Consider the following 20,376-nt stretch of genomic DNA (forward strand, 5'->3'; position numbering starts at 1 on the left):
GGCGGACGAATGACTGAACAAGGTTTGGCAAATGACAGGCCGTCGTCGCTCCCCCTCCCTGCCTACTCAGTCGAGAGATTGACCTGCCCCTCGGTGTCTGAAACGCGCGTCATTCATTCGACTCGACTCCAAGGCCAAGCTGCGCCCACCTGCGCCCACTCCTTTGTGCACCGACCGACTCACTCTGGGACCCAGTCCAGCAGGCAGCGAGCGCTCCCTCCCGCTCGCGCCGCCCTGCCGGCGCCGCCGCCGCCGCCGCCGCTGATGCCTGCTTTGCCCGTTAGCCGGGCCTGCCTCTCCTTGGACTTTGCACACCTCGGCCTCGATTCCGCCTGAAATGGGAACGATCCTGTACGCTGCACAGCATACAGGCCATCGAGCGAAGAGCGAGCACCGCCTTCTTTTCGTCTTTCGCGGGCAGACCGCGACTTTCAGCCTATTTCGATCTTCATTGGAGGAGATGCCTCAGGCGGCAGAGAGAGGTTGGCGACCCCAGACTCTCTTCGTCAAATCGATCAGGCTCAGCTGTCATCGGCGCTGCGACATTAGCCCGCTTTTCCTGACTTTGAAAGTGGCGGGCGTAACGGGCGGGCGTACGCACACGTCAAGCTGGGCTGGGCGTTCAGCGCTGGGCGTGAGACAGCTGCAAGCGGATTCTGTTACTTCGCCCAGCCGTCGTAGCTGCTTTGTCGGGCGAGCGAGCTACCAAGACGGTGTAAATCAGCGACGATGTTGCACATTGGCTCGGCTCGGCTGTCACGGCTCAGCGCAGGCCTGTCATAGCGAGGGCGTCAAAAGAAGAGACTGTGAAGTCGACATGCCGTACACCAGTACGCAGCACAGAACAAGACGAGACGGCTGGGCAGGGGCCTACCGCTTTGACCCTTCCCCACTTGCACTTTGACGCCCAGGTCATGAGACGCCAAAATCATGCTTGGATTGTCAATCTCGGGAAGGGAACGGGGACGGGGTCTGATCGCGCTTCATTGATTGATTGATTGAAGAAGAAACGGATGTGACTTGCATTGGTACGTAGGGATCGGACGGGATCGCACGACGCCATCGGTAGAAGATTGACAGGAAGATAGAAACAAGCAGCAGAAGCAGCAAGCGTCGCCCTGCATTGCATACTGGCCCGCACGCAGACCCAGAGCGAGGGCGTCGCATCCATTCGCTCACAAATCGAGCAAGCCACTTCATTCCCTTCAGTCTTCCTCACCTTCATCATCGTCCCGCTCGCGCAGTGAGCCCCTTGTCCTAGCTCTCGAGGCGGCGGCTCGAGTAGATCGTGGGCGCGACGCGGGTGGAGCCGGGGCTGAGATATCATCGTCACTCGAGGTGGCCTCTTCTTCTTCGGACGAAGAGGCGCCTCGGCCTCGCCGACGTCGCTTAGCAGGAGGAACCTTCTTCTTGGTTTGGGGCCCAGCTGCCGTACGGCGTGGGCGACCGCGGGCAGGTGCTGAAGCGGGAGAAGAAGCCGCAGTAGTCGCTTGTCCGGAACGATTGCTGTTGCTGTTACTGCGTACGATGATCTTGCGACGCTTCACGCTTGCTGGAGAAGCAGCAGCAGCAGCGTCTTCCAGCTCCGTCACTCGCCTTGCGCGTCCTTGAGCGGCCAGGTCGGCCAAGGAGACGATTGCTCCCCCAGGCTCGACAATCAGTTGTTCCTCCTCTCGTGCCTGGACGTCGGCTCGGTTGGGTATCTCTTCGTCGTCGTCGTCATCGTCACCTGACGCTTCGCCATCGCTGCCGTTGCGCTCGTTGTCTGCATCGTTGGCTACTCTGGCTGCAGCAGCAGCTGCTGCTCGACCACTCGATGTACCGTACCTGTCCAGCGTAGCCGCAAGGCGCGATCGCTCAATGGGCGGCTCAGGCTCCGTAGGAGCGTCGCCCTCATCATCCTCGCCCTCTGCAATGAAGCCTCCTGGCGCAGCGGCAGCTTTCTTGCCCTCGCCCTCCTGCTCGCCTTCTTCGGCCTCCTCGCCCTTTCCATATTGCTCCCTCACCCTCTTGGCAATGCGCAAGGCGTTGACCAATTTCCTCCACCCCTTGATCGCCCTCTCCTCCCTCCTACCCAATTCGCGCTCAGCAGCCAAATGCTCCGACTCCCAGTACGCATCAAGGACCAGATCCTCCTGCTCCTCAGGCACGACGATCCCGACGAGCTTGGGGTGAGATCGATGCTTGCGGAATTCGAAGCCCACGATTGCCTCCGCGTAATTGACACCGAGCTTCTTTGCCACCTTGGCCGCGCCGTTGTGTGGAATATGCGCCGCCCCGGCGGGGAGCATAGAGGGGACGAATAGGTCGATGTTGCCGAAATGGTTCTTGGGGACGATGCCATCTTTGACTGGCGGAGGCACGTAGACATCCGTCTGAAAGTGAGCGTAGAGCCCCTCCTGTGGGTCTTCAGCCCCTTCTGCCCTGGCTTGCTCCTCGGCACGCTTGCTCGCAAGAGTGTAGCCGCGACTCTTCACCCACTTGAGCGCTTCTTGTCCTTCTCGCACGACGCGACCCTCGTTGTACCATTGCCGTGCAGAGCGTAGGGCGACGACGTTGCGCCGGTGGAAGACGGGGATGCCGGAGAAGGTACCGATCTGTGTGTACGGGTGGATAGCCTCGTCACGTTTCAAGTGACGCTCCAGGGCATAGACGGGATGGTCTTTGAAGCCGCCCACAGAATTTGGCATCGGCTCCTTACTTGCGGCTTCCTCGAGCTCCGCGTCCTCTACGGCATCTCGCTCCAATCTTTGCGGGCGGTGAAGAGCAGAGACGACCGTCTCCCACCAGTCTGGCCCTCCACCGCCTTTACGCGTGCCGCCGGGTGGTCTCATACGGCTGATGCGAGAGTGAAGCGTCTTGGTGTATCGAGCAGTTACATCGCGCGCATACCCGTCTTCCTCGAATGCAACGACATACACAAGCTTGTTGGCTCGATCGCTCGACGTGGGCTCCATGTGTCTATTGCCCGTCGGCGAGACGCGAGCACGGATCGGATCGACGGTAATCCAGCGCTGAAAAGGTTTCGAAAAGACTTCGACCCACATGGTGGGCGGCGAGTCGAGATCGATGGGGTCGACGTCTAGCTGCTGAGGTTCGAGAGCTGTCTCTTTCGTGGCGGTGGGCTTGTACTGCCGGAGCTTGGGGCGATACTCTACTTCGAGGGGGGTGGACAGGCCCTTCCACTTTGCGTCACGATAGTCGCCATCCGCTTTGTCCTTGTCCTTGCCCTTGTCCCTACCCTTGCCCTTCCCTTTTGTTCGGGCGCCATTGCCGCTAGCCTCTACTTCGTGCTGCTCAGCCGCGGGTGCGTCGCTAGCCACGCTCATTGGGCGCGAACGCGTGCCCACCTTGCTGGTATCAGATTCATTGCCCGCCAAGCTACCCCCTGTGCTTCCCGGACGACTCAATCTGAGCCCGTCTTCAAAGTCATAGTCGTCGCTCGTATCGTCATCCGTAGCTCTCGTTCTCGTACGCTGCGGCATGCGCTTCTTGCCCTTTCCCGCTCCCTTTCGCTCCTCAGGATCCACAGCGCCCATCGATGTGGCTACTTTGCCTGCTCCCACGCTCCACGGAGCCACCTGTGGCGAGATGACGAGGCGAGCTGGTATCCCGAGCGACCGACAGAGGCTGCAAAAAAGTTGAGCTGACGTCTCGCGAGATCCTGCGCGTGCTTCTGCCGCTGCGATGAGGTCAGAGGGACCGGCGATGGGTTCAGGTGGAGCAAGGAGGCGGAGGTACGCTGGCCGTGCAGAAGGGTCTGACCCGGGTGGGAAGATGGTGACCTCTGCAAAGGGCTTCTTGGGAGGCAGTGGGTCGATTTTGGGGGGTTTCGCTTTCCCCTTTCCCTTTGCCGCGGTACGCAACGCAGCAGAGATAGCCTTGCGACGCTTCTCTTTGTCTTTTTCCTCCTTTGCCTTGCGCTCGTCGCGATCACGCTGTGTCTCTACTGCCCAGCCGTCGACTCTCCTCCCGCGGCGGGGAAACGCTCCCGTGAGCAAATCGGTGCTTGGTTGGCGTATGGCGCCAGCGGCCGCCTGATCCGGATTGAGGTAGAAGCGTGCGGCCCACCATCTCACCAGCTCGTTGAGGAACGACTCGAACATGCGAACGCGCTCGCGCTGCGACTCCACACGCTTCGGATGGATAGCTCGCAGCTTTGTGCGGAGAGGAGCTGGGAACATGTTGTAGAGCTGGATGCGCAGGTCCTCGTCGTTGAGCCAGCGATTACGCATCTTGGCATGGGCGAGGAGGGCAAGGACATGTAGCTTGTGGCCATCAAGGCGAGCTGCACGGTCCCGAGGTGTGACGGTGTTGAGATTGCGGGCACGCTTGGGCGTTGACGGCTGCTGAGCCTCGTCGAAGGTGAGGGAGAAGGGAGCCGCTTTCGATGTCGATGCGCGAGAGGTCGAGGCCTCGGCGTCTTCTTGTTCGTCACGATCAACACTGTCGCCGCTGCCTTGTTGGTGGACTGCCGCGTATGGATCTGCGCTGACGTCTACCTCTTCCATCTCTTCGTCTTCATCGTCTCCATTGACCCTGATTCGCGCGGTGTCCACGTCCTCCATCTCAAGCTCTGCGTCCTCTTCATCCGTCGTGACGATTTCGATGGCCTCTTGCTTCTTCCCTGCTCTTCGCGAGCGGGCCATCGTGGTGCTGATGCAGTATGCTCGATGATACAGCGGCCGTGGTAATGGCAGTGTGGGTCAGGGTGGAAATCTTGACTCAGCACTTTGCCGTCATCCCATCGACGGACGACGCTCAATCTGGGAGCAGCGGAAAGCGGCGCGAAGCACCAAGCGCGAAGCGCGAAGCCTCCACCCGCCTGCCCTGCCCCACGCTCCGACCCTGAGAGCCTTGACGCATGGCATCGACGGGAGGATGGTGACAAGCCTTTAAGCATGGTGAGTCGGCATTGCGAGTGCCATCATGGATCTTGCACGGAGGACAGGACTTCCAGGCTGGCTGCATGTGGATTCCTTGCGCCAAGATCTTGCCCACTCGCTCAATGGCTTCTCTACCTTGAAATTGATGTCGCCGACCCGTTCAACGTTTGGAGCCCACATCGCACGATGCTGTCAAGCTCATCTTCCCACACTTTTCATTGCTAGACCACTAGTCTCTACCACAACTTTTGGTGATGTCGGTGTAAAAGCGTTTGGGCCGATTGGCTTGCCATGCTGCACGTTGGCGTTAGCCTCCGGTCCCCCCGCCCCGATGTTGAGTGGCCTGCCTGCCTTGCTATCGGTTGCCCCGCTCCCGCTGTGCCGCCCGACCGGACCTGCTCAATCGCTCGTCTCACGAGGAGAAGCAGAGATTCAGTCGAAGCGTGGGTGCGTGCGTGCGTGCGAGCGTGCGTGGCATCGTGCCGAGAACCAAGGCAGAGGAGAGGGGGGGCGAATGAACGGCGACAACGGCGACTCAGTCGTTCCCATGGGCCACCAGTTCATCACAAAAAGCACGCTAACGACACAAAGAGGCGTGGCGCGATGAGGCGCTCGTGCTCCCTTGTCCTCATTACCATCACCCACGAGTTCCTTCGTGGCGGTTGACTTCGACCGTTGCACGTCACAGCCGCCGTGAGGACGATGGACGACACTCGACGGCCCAGCACCCCCGCATTGCAACGTCGCGCGGCGTGTGCACAATGTCCCTCTATCGCACCCTGTGTCAACTGCAACGCACCAGGGCAAAGCTGTCAGCAGATCTTCCGTCCATCAGGAGACTGCGCGACCTGCCCTACCAACATCTGCGTTGGCTCACCTCCTGCAGCCTCATCTACGGCGGCCAGCTCAAGCGGCGGCGGCTCGAAGAGTAATCCAGGCGCCATCGTGGGTCCCGTAGCAGCCGTGGGCGGTACCTTGCTTATCGCGGCGATCTTCATCGCTATTTGGTGGAAACGACGCAAGACGAAGCGAGCAAATCGAGCAAGATTGAGGGCTGATGCTAAGCTGCGTGACGCAAAGGCAAAGCAATTCACCGTAGGCTCAGGAGCAGGATCGAATCGCTCCCCCTCATCAGCAGGACATAATGGTCCACAAGAAACCGAATGGACAGAGCTTCGTACGGATGGCCTGCAAGCTTATCAGCCGCAAGACCCTCAACAGCAAGAGATTCGCCCTAATTACATCAACAGGCGCAACTCCACGGGCGCGGCGACGCACCTCTCCCGCATCACCGAGGGACAGGAAGACGACGATGCAAGATCTACGGCAACGCATCGATACTCGCAGCTGTCCAGGCGATCTCGTCACAACCCCTTTGACGTCGACGGGCGGGAAGGCGCTGCCACTCCTGAAGTCCCACCCCTCCCACCCATGGTTCACCGAGCTATCGGCGCGCCCATGGATGCCCTGCAAGGGCGTTCGGGCACGCAGCGTGTGCCCTTGCGCAATGACGTCCAACTGGACTACAGCGTGCATGACGCGACCGATGAGGATAAGCGGTACAACTTTGGGAGACAAGATCGTTCTACCTGGCGGTTGAGCACTGGCAGCGGCGGTGGCGCAGGCCGAGAGCCCTTTTCTCCAGCAGCGCCCTCGACGGCTAGGAGTAGGCATTTTGATCGAGATGATATTGGTCCGCCATTACCTCCCTTGCCCACCATCCACGATACCGCCTCGGTCAACACGCAAAGCACGTCAGAGGATGCTGCCTCGACATCGGACCGCGGCTACTACCCCTCGCCGCGAATCGTGACCCTTGGCACCCCTACCACGTACACTCCGCCTAGTCGGACAACCCTCCTCGCGCAGCAGCAGCAGCAGCAACAACAACACGACAAGCGCGAATCGGTGGACAGTGACCCCTTCAAGGATGAGCGCGCCATCAAGCGCCCCAGTGCCAACCACAGACGGGGCAGCTACAACGCCGTGGGAAGCCAGGACTCGCAACCTTCCAATACGAGCGGATCGCAGGGTAGCTCGCAGCATACCGGAGATGGGGAGGGCGAGGGCGACGAGTCCCAGTCCTTTATGAGCGCAACGACCACCACACGTCGCGAAGGCGACGGCGAGCGTCGAGGCGGCCGCTCCATCGCGGGCGAGACCTTTGGCCGTCCCTCCACGATGAGCCGGTCCTCAACAGCTCAGTCTGGGGCGACCACAACGCAAGAGCCGCAAGTCGAAGCGTCGTACCTCTCCTTACCCCCTATTCCCTCACTGCCACCGCTCAGCGGCACTACAGGTGCGACGGACAGCCCAGGTGGGCAGGAGATCATCACGTTTGCGCAGCAGTCAAGCGCGGGAAGCATGCCACCTTCGGCTGCCAGCGATAGCACAATTACGCCAGCCGGAAGATCGGGAGAAGCGACCGCCACGGGCACAGGTACTGCTTCGTCTGCCTCTCCTGCATGGAGCTCCTCTCTACTCCAGCAGCAGCAGCAACAAGCCCAGCTGCAGCGCAGTAACACTACAACTTCTGCCAAATCGGGCGTGTCAATCCCTTTTGTGCACGAGAGCAGTGGCAGCCATGCCGTGCGAAGCGGCAACGCTTTGCCAAGCGGCACAACACAAAGTACGGCTCCTTCTTCGTACCCGAGCTCTTACTCGCGCTTCACCTCTCCGCGCGACGATGTTGACGATTACGAGGAGGAGGCAGACGATAGCGCGAGAGGATACTCGCGCCCGCCCTCCAACTGGCGCGGCTCGCACGCCGCAGCGACGGGCGCTGGGTGGGGATTGGCGTCGAGGAGCAACTCGCAGCGCAATGCAAGCGGAAGGCAGCGTGGCGGTGGAGGAAGGTCGCCTACCAGCTCCATTGGGGGGCTGAGCGTGCTAGATGGCTTTGATTGGAGGGTGGCGGATGGTGAGAGGGGCAGAGGGGAGGATGTGCCGCCCGTGCCGCCTGTTACGCCTGGTTATGGGCACGAGGGTCGGAGGTAACGGTATACAGGAGCGGAGGATCACGTTCTTGGGTCACGTCAAGGTCCAATGTCACGCATTTGCCCATGGCTGATTGGCTATGACTGAAAACGACGCACACCCGGCAAAGCCTCGTAAGGCCGGTCCTCGCCGCTCGTGTCTCTGGGTCGCCGGCTCGACGTTGTGGGCGGTAGGTGAAGCTCTAATGGCACTAGAGAGGGCCGAATTACGCTCATCATCAATTGCCGTGATGAGGCCCGTCGGGATCGAGCTGTACATGGAGGCGTGGCGACGTGGTACGAGCTCGTGCTAGCCTGGGTCCTTCCTTACCTTCACCATACCACAACTCCACAGACAGGATGCTCGCCAACACACGCCTCCTCGCCATTCTTTTCGCCCTCTTCTCGCTCCTCAGCCTGACAACCGCCGAGTTCGCAGACGACTGCGACACCCGCTCCGGAGCACACTGCGTGCATGGGCCTTCTCCCAAAGACATGCGCGTGGGCCGTGAAGTCATCTTCCACCTCGACGCAGGCCAGATTCTCGCCGAAGGCCCCGGATACGACGATGGCAACGCCTACCTGCTGAGCGAAAATTCAGCAGGCACCGCCCAATTTCAGTGCCTACTTGGTTCGCCACGTACCTCGCGGTTCAGCTTCACCCTTGGCCCGAGGTACTCGTACGTCGTCATCACAGGGCCGAAGGGCGACAAGGGGATCGCGTCATTCAACGGGTCGTGCACCGAAGTGAGCTATCATCGATATGATAAGCCGGTGGACGTTACGCATGAGCCGGGGGTGGACCTCATCTTTCGCTGCCCTGGCGAGGGAAAGTAGTCGTGGAGAGGCGGTATGGGGAAAGCAATGGGACAAAGAGGCAGGGAAGAGATAGGAAGCTTTATCTGAGCTAGGACGCTCTCTTCTGCTCGCCCTTGCCCGGCGCGATGTGATGAATGACTTGTATTTCAATCTGGTCACGCCGAAAGAAGACAAAAATGTGACATGAGGCTATGAATGAAGTGATACGCCACGGCACTACGCCGCGCGCGCTCAGACATACTGGCTGCCAATGCTAGCAAGCGCTGCAAAGGTACCGACGGCGCCAGCGGCAAAGGCTGCTGCGACTCCTACAACGACGTCGCGGCGTGGACTGAGGCGGCGTCGCTTGACGGGCGTTGCCCAGACGCGGGTGAGCGCGGCGGGAGTCGTAGGTTCCTTGGCCGCGGCGGCGGCAGCAGCAGCGGCAGCGGCGATGGCGTCGCTGGTAGTGAGCTGGGTGACAGGAACCTTGTCAGCGGGCGTCATGTCGGGCTCTTTGGCAATGGGCGTGCCGCTGCTCGTCTCGAGGGGCGATGGCACCAGAGCCGTGGGAGACACGTCGTCTTGCTTCTCAACCTCGTCAATGGGCCTCTTCTGCCCGCGAGCCTCGCCCTGTGTGCCGCCGTTGGTCGCTGAGCCCGGTGTAGCGCGGACGAGCTGCTCCTTTTCGGCAACATCGCCTCCACCCACCTCCGAGCCGACTTGGTCAGACCTCGACCCGTTGCGTTTCATCCCGACGCCCTTCTCGAGCCAGCGGTCCCAGGCCTCGTTGAAGGCCGCCTCGTAGCGAGCGAGTACTGCGGGGCTGCCCATCTCGTACGAGGGGTCGTAGATGGGCTGAGTGTCCGAGTTAAAGCTCCAGTCGTCCTCGGAGTCGAGGAGATCCTCGTCGTCGTCGTACCCTGCATCGGCGCGGTGCGCGTGGTTGAGCTCAGAAGCGGGCTTCGTAGACGCACTCTCATCCTCGCCCTCCGACTGGTCGCGGTGGCTGCTGCTGCGACTCTCATTGTACGCCTGGTCTCCGTCTTCTGCGGGGCAGGCGGAGTTGCTCTCGCTGAGACGCGGCTCGTCTTCTTCGTTGTCTCCATCGGACTTGCCGTCGCTGTTAGCGCTCTTAACATCCGTGGACACTACCTGGGTGTCCGAGAGGCGTGCATTGGGCGACTGAGCATGCTCGTCACTTTTGCCCGCGCACTCCTGCTTGATGGTCAGCGATGCGTCTGCAGGAGCTCCGGCATCGGTCTTGTGGTCCTTGCTGGCGGAGCTGCGGTTGCCCGAGTCGCTGGCGCTGGCCGAACCACTCGCGCTGCTTTCTGCAGTCGCACCCTTGCGGCTGACTGTGGCTACAAGATCGTTGATGTTCCTGCGAACAAAATCCGCGACAGCCTTGTCCGAGGCTTTCTCTGCGGACAAAGGCGTAGCAGTGGTGCTCTTGGTGATCTCGTGCATATCGTTGGGCTGACTGTTGCCAATGTCGAGTCCGTACCTGCCGGAGGGCCTGGGAGCGCTGGTCGTGGCAGTAGAGGTGTTGGCAACGCCAGCGGCGGCGGCGGCGTGACTGCCAACGCTAGGAGGAGTGCCGGCAGGTAGCTGCGAAGGCGTCACCGACTCTACCCACTGAGCGGCTCGCTTGGCGGGGCTGAGAGAGATGAGCTCAGGAGGTTTGGTCGGGACGGCTGCAGCATCCTGCTTTTGAGCCTCGCGATAGCTGCTCAGCTTCTCGACACCTGCTCGGAAGGGTGCTAGCTTAGCCTTGTATGCTTCATGGGCTGGATTGACAGGCGCGGGGGCGAGTGCAGGGGCCGACGGTGAGGCTGAGCTGATGTCAGAAGTGGTGGAGACGGGCGTAGTCTTGGAGACAGTAGCGCTCCTGATCGTTGCCGAGGTGTACCTGCTGAAGCGGCATTTAACCGCCTTGAAGTTGGAGCTCCCCTTTGTGACGTCCTTGCCAAAGGAGATGACATCGCCCGACCTGAGCTCGAAGAGGCCATTGCTGGGGACCTTGTGCTCGACGTTCTTGCGGGTGACGTACGTGCCGTGAGAGGACTTGAGGTCCTTGCACCAGACTCGTTTAGCGTCGTAGCCTACGATGATGGCAGCATGCTGGCGGCTGAGCACCTTCGAGTCGAGGCGGTCCTGTACGATGCGAGCGAGGAGCGAGGAAGTGTGAGTTCAGGATTCATGAAGGACCTGCCGCCTATGACTCACGACGAAAGGTTTGCCGTTGAGGCTGCTGATCCACTTGACGCTACCCTTGGTGTCGAGGCCGCGTCCGACTTCATAAGTTTTGTTGCCGCTGATAGCAGGTTCAGGGGCGCCCATCCACAGAGAGGTGCCAGGAGAGGCGGTGCTGCCATCATGCTGGATGTCGAGGCGAGCTCCTGGGCTCTTGAGTGGCACGCAGGCCTGAGTGGCCGTAGAGGAGGCCATGGTGGAAGAGGTCGTAGTGATGAGGAGAGAGAGATGAGGTGATGAAGTTCGAGACAAATGCGAGACAGGACACGCAAGAGCCGCCTCCTCGGTCCAAGTGCTCCTCCAACCCAGAGCTGAGCAACGGATGAGGGCCGCACCCACCGCACGGGCCATGTCAAGCCACGTGAGCGATGCGCGGGCGGGTGACAAGCCCATTCTTCACCTGTTGCCGTAGCTCAGAGGTCAGGGACTCCGAGAATGTGAAGCTTCGCTCCATTGTGGCATCCCAGCCTGGCCACAGCTCGTGCGAGAGCTGTCATATGGGAGCTGGTATCGTAAGAGGCGGGCGTCGGTAGCGTGGCCGAGGCAGGCCACTCGTCAAGGCAGCCTCGACTCTTCCTCGCGACTTAGGCTTGCCGTTGCTGAGCAGGTAACTGAGCCTTTTTGAAGCAACCTAGAAGTAATCGTTCCTGTCGAAACAAAATTACGAGCTCCTTGCCGTCGCTTTCCAGGAAATGACGGTGCTGCAGGCAGAAACCGGGGTTGTGGGGCAAGACCCTACTGCGTGCCCCGCATGAGCTTTGTTGAAAGCCGCTAACTCGCTTGCAGTGTGGCCGAGGTTCAGGCCGAGTGGAGACGTCGTGACGCAGCGCCACCGCTTATAGTCTCCCTACGATGGAGAGATCAAGAACCGCATCAGCATCGCAATCATGACATCCACGACAACGACGACACCTGCTAGCAATGGCGTCTCCGGCGCTGTTCCTCGCAGCAAATTCAATCCGACCTGGCACCACCGCCCCCGCTCCGAATGGACGTGGCGCGAACGCCTCCTCGACGACATGGGCATCCTCCAAGACCAATCGGGCTCCGCGCGTCCTCCTATCCACAAGATGACCGATCCTGTCCCCGTATGCTCGGTCTGGAATCAGCACAGATTCGTTGCACCTTGGGCCGTCGCTCCCATCCTTGCGCACTTCGCCTTTACGCGCGCAACGGGCATCAGCCTGCCAGCTTGGGCAGCGGGACCCCTCTACCTCGCCTGGTTTATGGCCTACGGTATGACGCTATTCCACGCATTTAGACGTATGACCAAGAAGTACGGCTGCTTCGATGGAGAGCATACCCGCGATGGCATTCCAGACGACAAGACGGCGCGTGTGTCCAATGAGCTCATGGCCGTCGTGGCCGTGCGCACCGTCTTCGCGTTTACGGTAATCTACCCGAACGACCAGACTAACCTGCTCACATGGAACAATGTTCTGGGCATGCCACTGAGCCTGTTCGCCTACGCCTGCATCATTGACTTTTGGTGAGTTCGGCACGTGCGTGCGGCGGCAATCGAAGCGCGTGCTAACACCTTGGCGCCGCAGGTTCTACGTGTACCACCGCAGCATGCATGAGGTTTCGTGGCTCTGGAAATTCCACCGCACCCACCATACTTCTAAACATCCCTCAGCCGCAATGGGCGCATATGCCGGCGCTGAACAGGAGATTATGGACATCCTCGGTGAGCTTTCACCTTGCCGCAGTCGCGCCGCAGGCGGTCCTGACCCTCCTGCCCCCCTGCACGCAGGAATCCCCTTCCTGGCCTACCTCACCACATGCGCTACGCCGTTCAAGATCGACTTTGCTACGTGGTGGATCTCGACGTGCTACACGCTGTGAGTGAGGCCTTGTCGCAGGGACCAGTAGAGCCGTACTTACCCAGCGCAACGCATCACCACAGATTCATCGAAGCTGGTGGCCACACTGGCATCCGCGCTTACTTTACCAATCCCACCGCCTGGCCTCTCAGCTTCATTGGCTGCGAGCTTGCTCTCGAAGACCACGACTTGCACCACCGCAAAGGGTGGAAGAGCAGCGCCAATTACGGCAAGCAGACGCGACTCTGGGACTCCCTCTTTGGCACTACCTGGGAGAGGATCGAGGGGCATGCGAGCAACATCGATTGGAGCAAGGACATTCGGGTTGGGTGAAGCGTGGCGCAAGGATTTCATTGAAGTAATAGCATGGCATGATTACATATACGTCGTCGGGAGGGGTTCCTTCTCAGTCGTCGAGGGGCTTGAATGATACATAGTAGGGCGTGCACGGAAGGGTGAGGCTGGGCGCGTGACAGGATCGGAGTCAGTATCGCGAGCGTTGACGAAACTACTCGTCGCACTCACGCGGGCGTAAAGGTAGGCGGGCTCGTCTTCATCTGGTTGTCGTCGTAGACGATCTCGTATCTGTGCGCGCGCGGGCGCGAGGTCAGCTTGATAACTCGGCACACTAGCGTCGTGCTGCTCGGTGGCGCTCTCACTTGCCAAGGAGGTGGGCAATGACGGCCATGCCCTCGTAGGTGGCCAAATTCTTGCCCAGGCATAGTCGTGGACCCGAGTCTACGCCGCGAGAGGTCAGCTTCAACGTCGCTCAGCATCGTCTACGGCGGGGTCGCGCGACTCACTGAAAGCTCGAAACAGGAAGTTGGAGTGCTGCTTGAGGCTTCCGTCCTCACTCAGGAAGCGCTCCGGCTTGAACTCCTCGCAGTCTTCTCCCCACACCTCTGGCATCCTCGCAATTACGTAGTCGGAAAACTGTACGGCCTCATTCTTGCGGACAGGCAGAGAGGGCAGGTCCTTGCCGGGCAGCGTGGCCTCATCCAGCGTTGGGTGCAGCACGGTGTCGCGGGCCGCGCGCTTGCGGGTGAGAGGTACGTTGGGGTGAAGGCGGATGGATTCATAGAAGGCGGCGTTTAGGTAGGGTAGCTTCTTGTAGTCATCGTACTCGAGGTCACGCTGAGGGGCTCGGCCCAGGTTCGTCCAGATCTCTTGACGTACGCGCTGTGCGATGTCGGGGTGTAGATACATTTCAAACATGAACCAGCTACGTGGGTGTGCGGGGTGTGAGCGGCAATGAAGGGTGAGTTGCGCGTCTCGCCTACTTACCTGAGAGCTTGAGCCGTCGTGTCGCGGCCTGCGATCATGAAGTTCAAGATGACCGCCGGCAGATCGCCACGCGGGCACCCAGCATCGATGAAGAGCTGCAGCAGATCTTTACCTCCCTTGCTGGCACTCTCAGCTGTCCCCTTTTCTCTCGCGTCGTACCGCTGGTCGATGAGGCTGCGACTAAAGTCGTAGAGGTAGCGAACGCTGTCGTGGTACTTGCGGCCGGGCGCAGTGAAGCGCTCAGCCCACAATGGGACGAGGCTGAACGGTCGGCGCTCGACGAACGACTGACAGTAGTCGAAGCAAGCTGCGAAAGTGACTTGCGTCTCGAGTCCGGCTACATTGTCGGGTAGCGTGTTGAGGTCGACGCCAAAGGCTGCGAGCGCGGATGTGAGGATTCAGTCAGTACGAATGTGAGGACAGTACGTCTACTTTCGGCACTCACCCAGCTTTGTGAAGGCCTCGAGAGTGAAGCGATGAAAGACGTCAGGGAGCGCCACAGTCTTGCGTTGCGCGATCGAGTCCTGGCACAAGGCGTCGAGCTTGTGGAGGTCAGCAAGCACCGATGTCTGGATTTCATGACGAAAGGATTGGATGGAGAAGATGTGCGACGACAATTTGCGCTGGTGGTACCAGACATCGCCGTCAGAAACGAAGATGCCGTGGGGGCCCAGGAAGTCTGAGATGATCGTCTGGACTGCCTTGCCCTTGAGCCATAGCTCGACGTCCTTTTGGACCGTCTTGATGTAGGCAGGATTGTTCACGACATAGATACGTCCGCCAAAGAATCGGCCTGGGAGAGCCATAGTGTACGGTTTCCCACCAGGAGCGACTTCTCTCTGCTGACGTAGGCTTTCATCGAGGAAGCGGACGCCGCGCTTACGCAGGGCGAGTAGATGGGGCAAGGATCCGACGAGGGGCCACGATGGCTTGAGCTGGGGGACTTCAGGGCGGGCTGGGACGAAGGCGGGTCGGTCGTGATACACGGCGGCCAAAAGAGCGAGTGCTACTACGGCGAGGAGCAACGCGGCGGCCAGCGTGGCGAGCGGGTCGCTCGTAGCCAGGACGAGGGATGGCATGGCTGGGGCGTGAGCGACGAGATGGGAGGGGTAGATGACCGTGAAGACCGCATGGCTCCTAACAGCGGTTGGGCTTTAACCCCCTCGCCCTTTGAAATACAGTACATCGCTTGTTCGGCTGAGATGGAGGCCGAGGTGCAATGCCGGAAGGGCTCAGTGACCCGGACCCTGTGGGACTGACGCAGCGGATCGGCTAAGGCGGCAAGGCGAATTGGATGCGCTTGAGCCACGCGAGGAGGGCGGGAGGAAGGGAGGGGTGAATAATTTGGAGAGCGGAAACGAAGGTCGCACTTGTCGCACTTGGCCCACCTTGCATCCTCATCCTCCTCAGCGAATCGTACATCGCGATGCGAAAACAACTAGATCAGCGCATACCAACGCTGCTTCGCAACAATGTCGCCCTCAACCACCGCTCCTTCTTTGTCCTGGTGGGCGACCGTGCTCGCGACCAGGTGGTGAATCTGCACTTTCTCCTCTCGCAATCGCGGCATACATCCAGGCCCAATGTCCTGTGGTGCTACAAGAAGGATCTGTGCGTATGCGAGGCTCTCGATGACAGAGTGGCTAAGCGATTCTAACCTTCTATCCTCCCGTCTCTCGCGCACCCAGCGGCTTCACCACTCACCGCAAGAAGCGGGAGCAGAAGATCAAGCGTGACATCAAGCGAGGGATCAGGGAGAAGGTGAGATGCGATGGCGTGTAGGCTCGCTCCAGAAGATGTGACTGACATGCTCATCCTTGATCGTCGCGCCGCGCTAGGGCGACTCGCAAGACCCATTCGAGCTCTTCGTCGGCGTCACCGACATTCGCTACTGCTACTACAAGGACACGCCCAAGATCCTCGGACGAACCTTTGGCATGCTCGTCCTGCAGGACTTCGAGGCAATGACGCCCAACATGCTGGCGCGGACCATTGAGACAGTCGAGGGAGGTGGTGTCGTGGTTCTCATGCTGAGAACGATGTCGTCGCTCAAGCAGCTCTACCAGATGGGAATGGTGAGTGTGCGCGGCCAGGAGGTGTCTACAAGGATTTATGCTGACATTCTTACCCTCGCGCCCGCAGGACGTCCACTCCAAGTACCGCTCGGCCATTGACCCCTCAACACCAGTCGCACGCTTCAACGAGCGCTTCCTCCTCTCTCTCGGCGCCAACACCGATACCCTTTTGTTGGACGACGAGCTCAATGTGCTGCCGCTGAGCAAGGGCAAGGATATCCAGGCAATTGAGGGCAGCGGGTCTGTACCCAAGGAGTCGGAGTCGCAGTTGGCGAAGCTGCGCCAGGACATCGGCGAGGACGCGGGGGTCACTCAGGTCGTCAAGAGCTGCAAGACGATGGACCAGGCTAAGGCGCTGTTGAGCATTCTAGACGTTCTTTCGGCGTCGTCCCTGTCCGCCACTGTCACATTGACGGCCGCCAGAGGTCGCGGAAAGTCGGCGCTGCTCGGTCTGGCAATAGCAGCGGCAATCGCGCATGGCTACTCGAACATCTTTGTCACCTCGCCATCCCCGGAGAACCTCAAGACGCTCTTCGAGTTCGTGTTCAAGGGGCTGGCCGTGCTGGGCTACGAGGAGACGGCAGACTGGAGCCTGCAGCGGGGCAGCGGAGAGTGGAAGGACGTCGTCGTGCGCGTCAATGTCTTCCGCAACTCCCGCCAGACGATCCAGTACATCGACCCCAACGACTCGCATGTGCTGGGTCAGGCGGAGCTCGTAGTCATCGACGAGGCGGCGGCCATCCCCCTGCCAACGGTCAAGAAGCTGTTGGGCCCTTACCTCGTCTTCTTGAGCAGCACCATCAATGGCTATGAGGGGACGGGGCGCAGTCTGAGCCTCAAGCTAATCGAGCAGCTGCGACAAGGCGCCAGTGGCGCTGCGGGATCTAGTGGCGCGGGACCCTCAGCGCTGCGCTCGCTCAAGGAACTCACCCTCAACGAGCCCATCCGCTACTCGCCCGGCGACAACGTCGAGTCGTGGCTCAACCAGCTCCTCTGTCTCGACGCCAGCCTCTCCAAGACTCCGTCAAAATCGACGTCGGCGCATCCCTCGTCGTGCAACCTGTTCCTTGTCAACCGCGACGCCCTCTTTTCCTACCACCCGGCGTCGGAGCTCTTCCTCCAAAAGATGATGGCACTGTACGTGGCAAGCCATTACAAAAACTCGCCCAATGATTTGCAGCTCATGAGCGATGCGCCTGGGCACCGCTTGTTCGTGTTGCTGGCCCCGCAACCGCCCAACGCTACGACGCTGCCGGAGCCATTGGCGGTGCTCCAGGTGGCACTCGAGGGCAACATTGCGCGGCAGTCGGTGCTACAATCGCTTTCTCGCGGAGAGCGCTCGTCGGGCGACTTGATCCCGTGGTCCCTCTCCCAGCAGTTCCAGGACTTTGACTTTGCGAGCCTCAACGGCGTGCGCGTAGTCAGGCTGGCGGTTCACCCGCAGTATGCTCAGAGTGGGTACGGCACGCGAGCGCTGGAGTGTTTGAGACAGTATTACGCGGGGGATCTGGTGGACGTCGACGCTATTGCGGAGAGAGAGGCAAAGGCGATCTCGGCGGGTGAGGAGACGCTACAAGATGTGGCGCAGAGGGGAACGAATGACGGTCTGCAGAGCGAGACGATTGCGTTGCGCGACGCCAAGCGTATGCCGGCGTTGCTTCAGCGCCTGTCGGATCGCCGTCCAGAGCCCATCGACTGGCTGGGCGTGTCGTACGGCCTCACGCCGCAGCTCTTCCGCTTCTGGAAGCGTAATGGCTATACGCCGCTCTACATTCGACAGGGCAAGAACGACTTGACGGGCGAGCATACGGCGGTGATGCTGCGCGGCGTTGGGGACGAGGAGCTGCCGTGGTTGGGTGCGTTCGCTGCGGACTTCCAGCGTCGCTTCGCATCGCTGTTGGGCTACCAGTTCAGGGGATTGGGAGCGTCGACCGCTTTGGCCATCTTTGAGGCTGCGGGGAACGTGGCCAACGCGGGCGAGCCGCTCACGCCAGCCGAGTTGCGCGCGACACTCACGGCGTTCGACCTCAAGCGGCTCGAAGCGTTTGGCAACAACATGGTCGAGTACAGCGTGATCCTCGACCTCCTCCCGACGCTCGCGCAACTCTACTTTACAGGCAAAGTGCGACAGGAGGACGGCGAGGCGACGCTCAAGCTTACGGCGCTTCAGTCTGCGCTTCTACTCTCGATTGGTCTGCAACGCAAGGAGCCTTCGGAGGTGATTGCGAGCGAGTTTGAGCTGCCTGTTCAGCAGGGCGTGGCTTTGCTGGGCAAGGCGGTGCGTAGGCTCGTGGAGTGTCTGCGCGTCGTGGAGCGCAAGGAGCTCGAGGCTGAGGCACAGGATGAGTGGGCAGAGGCCGAGAAGCGGTTGGCGAGTGGGGCCGAGGGCCTGAACACGGTGGTGAGCATTCGAAAGAGCGGCGACGGCGTGAGCGTGGACGATGCGGAGGAGAGTACGGCCAAGAAGAGGAAGAGTGGTGGCGAGGGGCGCGGTGCGGGGAAGAAGCGCAAGTAGTCGCGTGTTGTCACAGTCAAATACATTCGCATTTCCATGGAGCACAACATCAGCATGTCTCGTAACACAGCATTCGCGTGTCAACGTAGACAATATCGTTCCACAAATCTCATCTCGCACTCAGAGCTTGGAGAGGAGACCGTGCCCGTGCTTGAGAGCGTCAACGGCCTCAGCCATCATCTCGTCGACAATCTCCTTTGCTGGCTTGATGTCCTCAATGACGGCCGCGCATTTGCCAAGGAGGTAGCGCTCCGCTGCTCCCTTTTCTGCCTCCTCGTCGTCCTTTTCGAGGTCGTGGTAGACGGGGATGATACCCTGGCTGGTGAGCTTTTTGATCTCCTCGGGCTTGCTCTCCCACTTTTGCACATAAGGGGTCATCTTGACGCGGAGAGGGCGACCAGTGAAGATGATGGTGCGAACGTCGGTCTCGTGCGTCGAGGAGAGGACGGCCTCCTTGTGCTTCTTTGGGGCGCCGGATTCGACGGAGGCGACGAAGCGGGTGCCGACCCAGACTCCGTCGGAGCCGTACATGAGGGCCGAGGCGAGAGAGCGGCCCTAGATGACGGTGAAGCACGTAGCAAGAGCCGGGGGGGGGGGGGGGGGGGGGGGGAGAGGGAGGCAGCATAAGAAGGCGCGGTGGAAGGGTCAGTACACGATAGGCGAAGCTCGCGCTGCGGACTCACATTCCAGATACCACCGGCGGCAATGGTAATGATGGGCTTGCCGGTCAGAGGCGACTTGTGGCCGCGGCAGAGGTCGACGACGCGAGGGCCGAGGATGGAGAGGGGTACATCACCGGTGTGTCCACCTCCCTCACCACCTTGGTAGATGATGACGTCGCATCCTGCCTTGATGGCGTTGGGGACGTGCTTTGGGTGACCAATGATGTTGGCTACGGGGATCTTGGCGGCGTGGAACTTCTCGACGACTTCCTTGGGCGGGACACCAACGGCCGAGCTGCGTGCACGCACAGGGGAGATGTCAGCATGGTGAGCATGTATGCGAGCGTTGAAGGCGGCGCGCACTCACATGAAGAGCTTCGCCTTGGCCTCGATGATGATGTCGACTAGTTCGTCGAGCTTACCGCCCGTGTAGTCGGTGTTGGTCTTGCGCGCGTTACCGCCGACCTTGGGGAGAAGCAAGTCGACGCCAAAGGGGGCGTCTTTGTCATTGAGCTCAGCCTTCAGCTCGTCAATGGTCTTGCGCAGCATCTTGGGCGTGTAGCCGACGCCGCCGATGACTCCGAGGCCGCCTGGAACGCGAGACAAGGGTCAGTATATGCGCGCGAGAACGAGCGTCGTACAACTCACCAGCGTTAGTGACGGCTGCAGCGAGGGATGGGCCGGCCTAGAAGAGGGAGGAGCAAATAGGGCGTCAGCGTAAGTGATAATGCCCCTCTTGCTGGAGCTCTCGCCGCGCTCGCTGCACACTCACTGCGACGTTCATACCGGCAAGGGTGATGGGATGCTTGATGCCGAACAACTCGGTCAATGGCGTCTTGATGAGCTGCGAGCCAGCTCCCGTCGGCGTGTCCTTCATCTCGGTGTCGTGGAGGGGCTGAGACATGATTGCGATGCGAAGAAGGTGTAGAGAGGATGTAGAGGGGATGTGGGGTAAAAGAAGGAGGCGGCCAACCTCAAGTAACCAGCCCAGTCTTGCGCCACCTCCGCAATGCCGGGTGGCCATCGATAGCCGTTGTCCGGCACGCCTCTTGCTCTTTGACGACCGGGCCACGCGATCATAACCTCATCTCGCCGCCGCCCT

At 60.5% G+C, this 20,376-nt stretch overlaps 8 protein-coding genes across 8 annotated transcripts; 4 read left to right on the forward strand and 4 right to left on the reverse strand.

Moving 5' to 3' along the window:
- Positions 1-3: 3 nt before the first annotated feature.
- Positions 4-1,054, forward strand: BDZ90DRAFT_89763 (hypothetical protein). The gene has a single exon (XM_025509933.1). The coding sequence runs from the start codon at positions 338-340 to the stop codon at positions 902-904; it is 567 nt and encodes a 188-aa protein (XP_025359562.1). The 5' UTR covers positions 4-337; the 3' UTR covers positions 905-1,054.
- BDZ90DRAFT_234554 (Rad4-domain-containing protein) lies at positions 973-5,042 on the reverse strand. Its single transcript, XM_025507058.1, has one exon. The coding sequence runs from the start codon at positions 4,647-4,649 to the stop codon at positions 1,206-1,208; it is 3,444 nt and encodes a 1,147-aa protein (XP_025359563.1). The 5' UTR covers positions 4,650-5,042; the 3' UTR covers positions 973-1,205.
- Positions 5,043-5,217: 175 nt separating this feature from the next.
- BDZ90DRAFT_276116 (hypothetical protein) lies at positions 5,218-8,873 on the forward strand (the record flags this gene model as incomplete). The annotated part of the gene is made up of 5 exons (XM_025508914.1): positions 5,218-5,333; positions 5,612-7,806; positions 8,057-8,158; positions 8,217-8,362; positions 8,397-8,873. 5 exons carry the CDS (start codon positions 5,218-5,220, stop codon positions 8,448-8,450), a joined length of 2,613 nt encoding a protein of 870 aa, XP_025359564.1. The 3' UTR covers positions 8,451-8,873.
- A 52-nt stretch (positions 8,874-8,925) lies between these two features.
- Positions 8,926-11,606, reverse strand: BDZ90DRAFT_89908 (hypothetical protein). The gene is made up of 3 exons (XM_025509934.1): positions 11,051-11,606; positions 9,393-10,777; positions 8,926-9,174 (listed from the first exon to the last, which is right to left on the reverse strand). Exons 1-3 carry the CDS (start codon positions 11,306-11,308, stop codon positions 9,153-9,155), a joined length of 1,665 nt encoding a protein of 554 aa, XP_025359565.1. The 5' UTR covers positions 11,309-11,606; the 3' UTR covers positions 8,926-9,152.
- Positions 11,607-11,748: 142 nt separating this feature from the next.
- BDZ90DRAFT_243979 (hypothetical protein) lies at positions 11,749-13,160 on the forward strand. The gene is made up of 4 exons (XM_025507450.1): positions 11,749-12,404; positions 12,466-12,602; positions 12,669-12,756; positions 12,822-13,160. Exons 1-4 carry the CDS (start codon positions 11,803-11,805, stop codon positions 13,069-13,071), a joined length of 1,077 nt encoding a protein of 358 aa, XP_025359566.1. The 5' UTR covers positions 11,749-11,802; the 3' UTR covers positions 13,072-13,160.
- BDZ90DRAFT_234559 (cytochrome P450) lies at positions 13,113-15,228 on the reverse strand. The gene is made up of 4 exons (XM_025507059.1): positions 14,468-15,228; positions 14,023-14,398; positions 13,542-13,960; positions 13,113-13,476 (listed from the first exon to the last, which is right to left on the reverse strand). Exons 1-4 carry the CDS (start codon positions 15,099-15,101, stop codon positions 13,394-13,396), a joined length of 1,512 nt encoding a protein of 503 aa, XP_025359567.1. The 5' UTR covers positions 15,102-15,228; the 3' UTR covers positions 13,113-13,393.
- Positions 15,229-15,448: 220 nt separating this feature from the next.
- Positions 15,449-18,603, forward strand: BDZ90DRAFT_243984 (DUF699-domain-containing protein; the record flags this gene model as incomplete). Its single annotated transcript, XM_025507451.1, has 4 exons — positions 15,449-15,633; positions 15,711-15,783; positions 15,861-16,097; positions 16,165-18,603. Coding segments are annotated over 4 exons (2,934 nt in total), but the record flags the coding sequence as incomplete, so codon positions are not given.
- On the reverse strand, positions 18,504-20,168 carry BDZ90DRAFT_234560 (2-nitropropane dioxygenase). Its single transcript, XM_025507060.1, has 5 exons — positions 20,047-20,168; positions 19,923-19,959; positions 19,642-19,864; positions 19,296-19,569; positions 18,504-19,167 (listed from the first exon to the last, which is right to left on the reverse strand). Exons 1-5 carry the CDS (start codon positions 20,149-20,151, stop codon positions 18,733-18,735), a joined length of 1,074 nt encoding a protein of 357 aa, XP_025359569.1. The 5' UTR covers positions 20,152-20,168; the 3' UTR covers positions 18,504-18,732.
- Positions 20,169-20,376: the final 208 nt, after the last annotated feature.

This window comes from Jaminaea rosea (genome assembly GCF_003144245.1).
Source record: "Jaminaea rosea strain MCA 5214 unplaced genomic scaffold BDZ90scaffold_17, whole genome shotgun sequence".
NCBI lineage: Eukaryota > Fungi > Basidiomycota > Exobasidiomycetes > Microstromatales > Jaminaea > Jaminaea rosea.

Coding starts and splice junctions, on each gene's coding strand:
- BDZ90DRAFT_89763 (XM_025509933.1), top strand. CDS start 338: ATGGGAACGATCCTGTACGCTGCACAGCATACAGGCCATCGAGCGAAG.
- BDZ90DRAFT_234554 (XM_025507058.1), bottom strand. CDS start 4,649: ATGGCCCGCTCGCGAAGAGCAGGGAAGAAGCAAGAGGCCATCGAAATC.
- BDZ90DRAFT_89908 (XM_025509934.1), bottom strand. CDS start 11,308: ATGGGCTTGTCACCCGCCCGCGCATCGCTCACGTGGCTTGACATGGCC. Junction 10,778..11,050: donor AGAGCCCAGGAGCTCGCCTC/GACATCCAGCAT, acceptor CGCCAGCATGCT/GCCATCATCGTAGGCTACGA. Junction 9,175..9,392: donor ATGAAACGCAACGGGTCGAG/GTCTGACCAAGT, acceptor CCATTGCCAAAG/AGCCCGACATGACGCCCGCT.
- BDZ90DRAFT_243979 (XM_025507450.1), top strand. CDS start 11,803: ATGACATCCACGACAACGACGACACCTGCTAGCAATGGCGTCTCCGGC. Junction 12,405..12,465: donor GCCTGCATCATTGACTTTTG/GTGAGTTCGGCA, acceptor TTGGCGCCGCAG/GTTCTACGTGTACCACCGCA. Junction 12,757..12,821: donor ATCTCGACGTGCTACACGCT/GTGAGTGAGGCC, acceptor GCATCACCACAG/ATTCATCGAAGCTGGTGGCC.
- BDZ90DRAFT_234559 (XM_025507059.1), bottom strand. CDS start 15,101: ATGCCATCCCTCGTCCTGGCTACGAGCGACCCGCTCGCCACGCTGGCC. Junction 14,399..14,467: donor CGAGGCCTTCACAAAGCTGG/GTGAGTGCCGAA, acceptor CCGCGCTCGCAG/CCTTTGGCGTCGACCTCAAC. Junction 13,477..13,541: donor CTTCCTGTTTCGAGCTTTCA/GTGAGTCGCGCG, acceptor CTCGCGGCGTAG/ACTCGGGTCCACGACTATGC.
- BDZ90DRAFT_234560 (XM_025507060.1), bottom strand. CDS start 20,151: ATGAAGGACACGCCGACGGGAGCTGGCTCGCAGCTCATCAAGACGCCA. Junction 19,960..20,046: donor TTGCCGGTATGAACGTCGCA/GTGAGTGTGCAG, acceptor TCCCTCTTCTAG/GCCGGCCCATCCCTCGCTGC. Junction 19,865..19,922: donor TGCAGCCGTCACTAACGCTG/GTGAGTTGTACG, acceptor CTCGCGTTCCAG/GCGGCCTCGGAGTCATCGGC.